This window comes from Hemicordylus capensis, chromosome 1, assembly GCF_027244095.1.
Source record: "Hemicordylus capensis ecotype Gifberg chromosome 1, rHemCap1.1.pri, whole genome shotgun sequence".
Classification (NCBI taxonomy): Eukaryota; Metazoa; Chordata; class Lepidosauria; order Squamata; family Cordylidae; genus Hemicordylus; species Hemicordylus capensis.
The window spans coordinates 143,315,267-143,324,080 of NC_069657.1; the positions used below are offsets into that span (position 1 = coordinate 143,315,267).

The 8,814-nt window shown below is 46.3% G+C and overlaps 1 protein-coding gene across 3 annotated transcripts; it reads right to left on the reverse strand.

Moving 5' to 3' along the window:
* Positions 1 to 760: 760 nt before the first annotated feature.
* SELENOH (selenoprotein H) lies at positions 761 to 8,283 on the reverse strand. Of its 3 annotated transcripts, none has more exons than XM_053271349.1 (5): positions 8,164 to 8,283; positions 6,758 to 6,907; positions 6,084 to 6,229; positions 3,620 to 3,749; positions 761 to 957 (listed from the first exon to the last, which is right to left on the reverse strand). In XM_053271349.1, the coding sequence occupies exons 2-4, from the start codon at positions 6,904 to 6,906 to the stop codon at positions 3,649 to 3,651; spliced, it is 396 nt and encodes a 131-aa protein (XP_053127324.1). In that variant the 5' UTR covers position 6,907; positions 8,164 to 8,283; the 3' UTR covers positions 761 to 957; positions 3,620 to 3,648. The 3 variants fall into 3 exon arrangements, with proteins under 3 accessions (XP_053127324.1, XP_053127310.1, XP_053127317.1); XM_053271335.1 differs by lacking the exon at positions 8,164 to 8,283 and adding an exon at positions 7,938 to 8,085; XM_053271342.1 differs by lacking the exon at positions 8,164 to 8,283 and adding an exon at positions 7,758 to 7,912.
* Between the last annotated feature and the right edge of the window lie 531 nt (positions 8,284 to 8,814).

Here is an 8,814-nt window from a genome sequence, read left to right on the forward strand (position 1 = left end):
TACTTAGCTTATGAGTAGGGAAGCCCATCTGTACATTATTGATTCAGAAAGATGGAATGGGAAGAGGAGACTGCATGGACACAGCACTGCTGTGATGCATCTCCAGCCACAAAGGCAAGATGCCTCTAAATGCCAGTTGCAGGGGAGCAAAAGAGAGGACATGCTGTTGCCTCTTGCCTGTGGACTTCTTAGAGGCATCTGGTGGGCTACTGTGGGAAACAGGCTGTTGGACTGGATGGGCCTGATCAAGTAGGGCTGTTATGTTCATCTCTTCTATACTGGTTAGGGCCAACAGTGTGGCAAGTGCTGTACCAAACAATTGTAAGCTATCAAGCTTTTGTGAAGCTGGGACATATGCATTAATTCAACCCTCTGATAGGACAACTGAAAAAGGCAGCATCCTACCGTTATAAGACTCTAGGAACAAGCCAATACAGCAGAAAGTGTGGACAGCAAAAGTTAGTGAATGAGGCCACAAAGCAGACAAAAGGGGGGCCTTTCAGATGTGTAGAGCAGAAGTTTAATGTTTGAAATGCTGCAATAGCTTGACCATCAAGTAGCAAGAGATTAAGGCAGAAATACAGGAGAGACTGCAGCACATCTAACTCGATGAAGCCGGGCAAGAGTAGCAGCCATAAGGGGCACTCTGCTGTTTCCACACAGGGGTTAGGTCTCTGCCTTTCCATAACTGAAAGTATAAATTTTCAACCTGAAAAAGGTAATATTTATTAATCTAGAAAAGCACAATGTTTAAAAAAAATTGTTTCAGAAGTTCAAACTTTATTGAAAAAAGAAGACTGTTCATAGAAGGTGAAAGCAGCAGTATCTGGTCCATTTTTCCTTTTGGGGAGAAGGGGCAGCAGCTTCAAAGACGTGACTGGGGGTTTCCCTCCACTTTGTCATATCCCATCATGTATGCTCCAACTCACACGGGGGTTCAATGGTTTATCAGATGTACTAGGCAAAGAGAGAAAAACATTACCCCAATCAAGATGTTCAAAGCAGATTAAAAAAGCTAGATATTTTTATTCCATAGATAAAAAGCTAATGTACCCCCTGACCCTGTTTGTGAAATACTCATGCTTGAACTGGAGGAGTGAGGATTCAGGGAGATCTGAACAAGAGAGTCACAATTGTAGCCTTCTACACTAGGCAAGCTTCTCCCCCTGTGATATAGAGGCTTTCTTTCCCTTCAGCCCCATGCCATTTGCAAAGTTTTAGATTCAACCTGGACATTTTGTATAAAATGCTAAAAATTGCAAGATGTCCAGTACCTGTAATAGACATAATGGAGTCCCAGCAAAACCCAGCTGGGAAAGAAGCCACTGTGCTCAAGAGTGGTGGTAGGGGGCATTCAGATCGCGCCAGGGAGAGATTTCTAGGACTGATGAGAAAGCCCAGTCCCTGCTGCAGCTCTGCTAGTTCTCAGGGGCTGGGCAATGGAGACAGGAGGCAAAGTGTTTCTGCTAGTAACCTCGTGGCAGCATCCAGACCCATACTGCACCTTCTGAACCACTTTCAAAGGCAGGCCCTTGCACAACACATGACAAGTAGTCTAGTCTGGATGCAGGGGTGCCTCGAGCATAAGGCAACAGCCTCAGGTGGCAAATGGAGGCTCCTGCCCACCCCCACAAAGGTATTACCTCGCCTGCCTGCTGGTCCCTACCACTGCCCTGCCTCTTCTCTGACCATCTCACCAGCCTAGATTCCCCCTGCCTCTGGCTGGAGGCTGCTGACACCGCCCTCTTCTGTCTTTCCCCTTTTTGCTTTCTGTTCCCACTGTCTGCTGCCTGTCTTCCATGCAAGCATCAGATGGAAGAGAGGAGGGAGATGCTGAGCAACGGGCAGGAGCAACAAGGATGAGGACAGCTGTAGCGGGCAGGGAGGGGGACACTGATGAGGAAGAAGAGGGGGAGCAAGGCCAGGTGAGCAGAGTGTGCTTTGGGAGAGGACAGACAGGTGGGGCCAGGAGGCTGCAGCCCAGGGAGTGGGAGTGGCATAGCAGCACTTTAAATGCCCAGGTCAAAGGAATTTTCACTAAAGTGCTTCCAGGAGATTCTGGGCGTGCCACAGACAGAAAAAGTGATGGATAGAATGGGCTTGAGCCTAAAGTTTTCCTTAAGACTCAGCACATGTTTTTGTTCATTCAGGATTCAGTTATTTGCCACATTAGGGTCAGGAAGGAATTTCTCTGGACTAAACCCCAGTGCACACTTCAGGCTCTGTGGCTCACATTTCATCCATAGCCAATCACACATGTGACTGTGGCCACCGATGGTCTGCATTGTCTAGGCAGAGACCTACAGCACTGGAGGATGGATAGCTCAGCCTTACCTCTAAGGATGTGAGTTACTGATGGGTCTTTAGCAGGGATACAGAGAGCAGTTAACTTTGCCTTTCCCTGCCCCTCCAGCCCCTCCTCCACTCTTCCTGCCTCTTGGGTGATCTGCAGGCTATTTATTATTTTATTAAAACATTTTTATACCACTCAAAACTTACATCTCTGGGCGGTTTACAACAGAATAAAAACAAAGTAAAACATTTGTTAAGACAAAAATGGGACACACACACACACACTACACAACAATTTAAAAATTTTAAAATAATATTTTAAAACAGCATTAAAAGCATTAGAACATTGATTAAAAGCCCGGTTGAAGAGATGTGTTTTTAAAGACTTTTTAAAAGCTGTCAGAGATGGGGAGGCTCTTATTTCACTAGGGAGTGCATTCCAAAGCCTTGGGGCAGCAACGAAGAAGGCCCATCCCTGAGTGGCCACCAGACGAGCCGGTGTTTACTGCAGACGGACCTCTCCAGCAGATCTCAGTGGGTGGCGGGGTTTCGTCATGGCCGCTATGAGCCACCCCGGACAAATTGGTCCCAAAGTGTACATTGAAGTCCCCCAGCACAAGCCTGGGGCCAAGTCCGAGACCAAGTCTGTCAGCTCAGTTAGGGACTCTGTTGCGCAGCGGGGCAATCGGTACACCAACAGAAGTCCCAGTCTATCCCTGGTCCCTAGACTTAAGTACACACATTCGATATGGTCCGACACTCTGACAGGGATCCTGGTAAGGGAAAGGTTATTCTTATAGACCACAGCCACTCCATCTCCCCGCCCACGGTCCCTCACCCGTTCCTCAAGAGAGAAGCCTGGAGGAAGAAGCTGGGACCACACTGGGCCCCCAGCCTCGTCTCTGTAATACATACCAGGTCAGCACTTTCATCCAGAATCAAATCATGGATGGTTTCTGATTTGTTCTGGACCAACCATATTTCTGTCAGAAGGCAGTAGGGCAGAACTGCATATATTCAGCCACCCAGCTATTTTTGTACTACAGCTTCCATCAGCCCCAGGCAGCCAGAGTGGCCGACGGCCAGGGATGATGGGAGTTGTAGACCAACCTCTGCAGGAGGACTGATGTTGTGCAGTCCCACAGTGGAGAAACCACAACAGAATGCCTGCCTCCCCATCTCCGCCAGACTGTAAGCATTTGAAACAGAGACAACGTATTCAGAGAGTCAGTACTGAACAACTGCACCAGAAGGTCAGGCTTGCCCAGCAGTTTCCTAACCTTCAGATGATCCTGGAGAAAGCTACCATTTTGTTGCATGTGCTTACCACTGACAGTCCTTGCACCGCTAGTGGCTTTATTCCAAGTTGCCTTTCAACATTTCAACCATGTTGCTTGGTTCTGGGAACTTCAGCTTGCGTGGTGGCCCCTTCTTCAGGCCGCTCCATAACTCCACCTCTAAAACCCAATAAAGGCAGAAGGCAGTCAGTCACCGCCACCTTTGTACTGCACGACTGCCAGTAAGCCACAAGCACACAACCGAGAGGCCAACTCCCTCTGCTGGGAAGTCAGGAGGTTTGTATGCATTAAATAAACAGCCAGTTGCCTGTTAATGGTGCATGTTAATGGAAAGGTGGGACATTTTAAAAATGTATTATTTTAAAAGGCCTATCAGTAGCAGGGCCAACAGTCACATCTGACTTATTCCAACTGTTCCCCTCTCCTCTAGAGCCAATTTACAGCAGTGTGTGTGGTGGAAAGAATTCTAGAGAAGGGGTGCCGAGACTGTGGCTCCCAAATAAGAAAATCTTGACATCTAGGTCAGAAGAGAGACTCTGTTTGTAAAGAAACCCCATGGACAAGGCTCCAGGCCAGGGTTCCCAACTTTTGAGTCCCCACATGTTGGACTCCTCTTTGGTAATTGTGGCAGGGAATAGTGGATGTTGTAGCCCTTCAACATCTGGGGACCTCAAGCTGAGCATCCCTGCTCCAGGTGATGAGAGGCCTCCAGAGGACTGCAGCAGTCCCAGGAACTGCTAAGGCCATCTCTTAATCCCAATCTCTCTCACCTTCCCGCAGCACTGAGCTTCTTGGACTGCTTTCTGAGTAGGTAGGCAGCCAGCATTAGATCTCATGGAAGGAAGGACCCCAGTACATAAACTATGGCAGTTGGCCACAGGATAGCTCCTAGACAAAGTGCTTGTAGACAAAATCCTGTAAGTATGAAGATCACCACAACCAGGGCAAAGCAGCAATAGTAATCCACCACAGTCACCAGCATCTGGTAATGACAACTACTGCTTCTGAACATGCAAGCTGCATTCCTAACTATTGTGACTAATGGCCAATATGGTGTTCAGCCAAAAGATTATCCAGATTCACACAGACTTTTTCATGAGAGTCCATGCCACTACGAGTAGCCATCACTGTCTCATAGGTCAGCATTCAACTGTGGGTTCCAGGTCAGTTACAGAAAGAATTTTTAAAATTTCAAGCAACTGTCCATAGCATGCATATGTATTAAAGTGCCATACTGTATGCTCTCTGTCAATAACAGACAGGCACCCTAGGAGATGAACAGCATTAGAGTCAGTGAGAAGGCAAGACCCAAGGGAGCAAGAAACAGCATGACAGCTGGGAGGGGGAGAGAGAGAGAGAGAGAGAAATGGTGGTATGACTAAAGGTTGCTTGGCAGCAACAGAACAGTCATGGACTGTGAAGTTATCAGTTGGAAGGGGAAAGTTGCAGGAATTGCCATGTTACCATATTTTGGGAATAGAGAACCATTGTTCTAGGCTAGGGAAGCACAAAGCAAACACTCTTAAGGGAAGACTGATGCCTATCAGTTGCACAAGCTCCTTGCAGCTCCCCCCCCCCCCGATTGCAACAGGAAGCAAAAATATTGGTCCGCCATCAGTCACAGCCATGGGGATAAACAGTTTATTCTACCTGCCTCCAACTGTCCTGGAACCCTGTCTAGCTAGTGCCGCTTTTTCCTGCAACTGAACAGTGTGGCCTTGGCCATGCAAAGACTGCCAGTAGTCCTGTGCGACCATGTCCTCTCCCCCCTTTGCTTGTTTGTCTGGAGACTAGGCAAGGTTATATGTTCAGCCAGTCAAGCACATGTCTCTGTGTTTTTAAATTGCCAGTGGGGAGGCAGCTACAGATTCTTGATCTTTGTACCTGAAGGCTTGCTTCTCAAAAGACACACCAGGAAGTGACAATCTTGCACTGATAACCCCAAGGTTCTGAAAATCCACTGCACCTAGCAAAGTGCTGCCATTTAATATGAAACAGGGCTCCCATGTTTCACAGCAGTATACCTGGGAGGATCTCCGCAAATGAACTCTCCCCCATCATACATTTATTGTTGTTAAAGACATTGCCCTGCCTTACATTCTCCTTGTTCTACCATTTTTAAAGGCAGAGGAGCCTTCATTGAATCCAGCAACCTTAACATATCCTGATATTTATAACTTCCCACCAGACATCCAAGTTACCACAGAAGTGACAAAACCCTGTTAGCAGCTGTGATGAAAGACAAGCAACTGCTTCTGTAGCTTACGTGAAAAAAATCAGATTGCAGGAAAGCAACTTAATTATCCTTGCACTCCATACTTTGAAAAGGCAATATTCTTGGGAGGAGAGGGCTCTCCCTCATTCCAGAGTTTAGCTGCAGTGGAGGAACACCACACACTGATGCTCAAAACCTCTAGGTAGAAGCGACTGCAGGAGACTTACACCGCACTCCCTCCCATCACAAACCCTCCTGTGAGGAGCCCACTTACTTACTGGTGCCATCTTCTTTCAACAGAACCACCTCAAAGCTATTTCTGCGGGGCTTCTCAGGGTTGACCTCCACTGCCATGTCAGGAAAGGCCTGGAGCAATGCCTGGCTGACAGCCTCAGCACTGCGCCCGTAGACGCGTCAGCTTTTACTGTGGGGTGAAGTAGAGGAGTATTAGATAATCAGCCCCCTCATTTCCCTCTGAACTACAAAAGAAACTGAGCCATGATCTGAAAGTTTCTGTTGAACCCAAACAGAACCAAAGCACAACAAATGGTTTGGCTTCCTGGGAGAAATGGTTTCCCCTGCCTGCAGGAGAACAACCCACTTAATGGGAGTTGCCAAAGCTGACAACACCCCCCTGCTTCTTATTGTACACAGGATATGGAATGGAGTCTACTGTTCAAAATACACATGTCCTTACATCATTTATTAAAAACACCCATACGTATGGATGTGTTACCATTTCTCCAACATACATGAACATGGTAAGCAAGAAAGGGCCAAGCCCCTCCTTGTTCATCTTTGGAAAGGAATGTTCACACTTTTACATGCGGGGTCATAGTATAGCACATACCTATTCTGAACTCAGGAATCCCATCCAGAGTGCAAAACAAAGCTAGTCTCAGGATGCTCTCCTCTTCCAACAAGTAGGAAATACAAACAGACTGGTGCTTACCAATGCTCAATGACCACGTGAGGGCCTGATCCCACACCCTCCTTCAGTTTCTTGGGTAACTTGTGATCACCACTGATTTTCACTCCACTGGGTGCCACAGCTTTTGCTTGAGGCACATCTGCCTTCCTCTTCCGCCCTTTGGGGGGCATTCTGTTCCAAGGGTAAAAGCAAGAACTGCATAGGTCAAGCAATCTCACACTTGCCTGATGGGTTATGGTTCTCAGTGTACATTTAACAGTATGTTTAAAAAAATCTAGTCCAAGCTTCTATTTTATTGTGTTACTTGTTTTTTATAGGACTTTTTACTGTTTCAAATTAAATTCCTAAGAGTTACTTTGAGGGCTTTTCAAGTCAAAAGGTGGGGCATACATAGATAAAATGTGCAAGGCAGGCCTTCTTAGGGAGAAGCCATTCTGAGGAAGATACAGACAAAAGCAAATAAAGCCCAACATGTGTTTACTCAGAAGTAACTAAATCCCAAATTCAACTGAGCTGCACACTCAAGTAAGTGTCCATAGGATCTCACCATATAGTAAAACAAAAGAATCCTGAAACCACAGAAAAGCCATTAGGGATCGTTCAGCATTAAATATTTATAACAGGTCCATTAAACTTATTGCAATATATATAGGGTTCGCTTGTGCGTCCATGCAGGGCCTTTCAGTAAAAAGAGATGATCCTCACAACTGATTTAACCGGTTAAAGGCAATCAATCACGCATGGGGAAATCTTGGGACAGTTAGTTTGAAATTCCCGGTCCTCTGGCTAAGAAAGCGAGTAGCAATGAAGAATGTCTTTCGCAACATCTCTGGGGCAGAAAGAATTCAACAACAAAGCGGCAATAAAGCCTACCTAAAGAAAGAAAAGCTTCTTGCTGCGGAGGAAGCACAACAGTAGCAGAGTGAATCAAGACTCAAATATGATAGGAATAAAATCATGAATTACAAAGGAGAAGAAAAGATCATCTACCCAGCTGGATATAGAAAATATTCACTACTACCCAGTAAGGGATCACTTGGTCTTGTTTTCAAGGATCTCGTTGTTGGGGGGGGGGAGGGGGGAGCCTGAATCAACGAAGAGTTCTTTTTTCCTCCCCCACCAGAGTGATACGAAGACTGATCACAGTAAGACTCAACGTAAAAACCACAATTCGCCTCCCCACAGAACAAAGCCACTTCACCTGCTTTTTTGCGAATTAGGGTCCGTCCAGCCCACGTGCGAGTTACATTCCTAGCCTGAGAGGCAGAGAAACGAAATTGCTATCTGGACTCAACCATTTATTGGAAAGGGGAGATTTGGCGAAATTAACAGTGAAGGCCCAAAGCAGTAATCCCGCAGTGCCATATTCAGGAATAAACACATTTTAAGAACACTTCTTCCTCAGTTACCATACAATAGAGACATACAAATTGTGTGCCTTGAAACCATATGCACCACCATCTCCTTTAGTTTGCAAGTTAGTTGGTTGTGGCTATTATGTTACGCAACATTTTTTATTATAATGAGGTCCCACAACAACCAATCACTGCTCACGTTGGATCCTAACTACCAGTAACCAATTCCTGGTCGCAGATTCGCTTGACGATTCTACTGCGAATCCCATTTTATCGTAGAGAACCCTTGAAAGAGCCCCGTCTGTCCGATGTACGCGGTGGGCGCGGCTGAAAAACAGGCCTCCGCTCCAGAGACCCTGAGCTCCAATGCGGGGATGTAGCCTTACTCGGCTGCACGCTAAAGATAAGAAGACTTGATCCGGATTTTTGTTATCTTAAGCACTCTGCCCTACCCCTAGTTATAGGGTGATTAAATATAGTACTAGTAAAATGGTGGGTTATTTTTACCTTGCTTATGCTATAGAGCGCTGCACTTTTGGGAGCACCAATAGCAGTTTTTTTTTTTTAATGCTATGTAAGACCATGACCTTGTGCAGGGGGCATGATTGCTATTTTGCATTATGCCTCAAAGTAATATATCTGTTACCGTGTCCAAAAGATAAAGGAGGCGAATATATGCAAGACCACCTGGGGTATATCTGCACTACACATTCTAAATGGCTT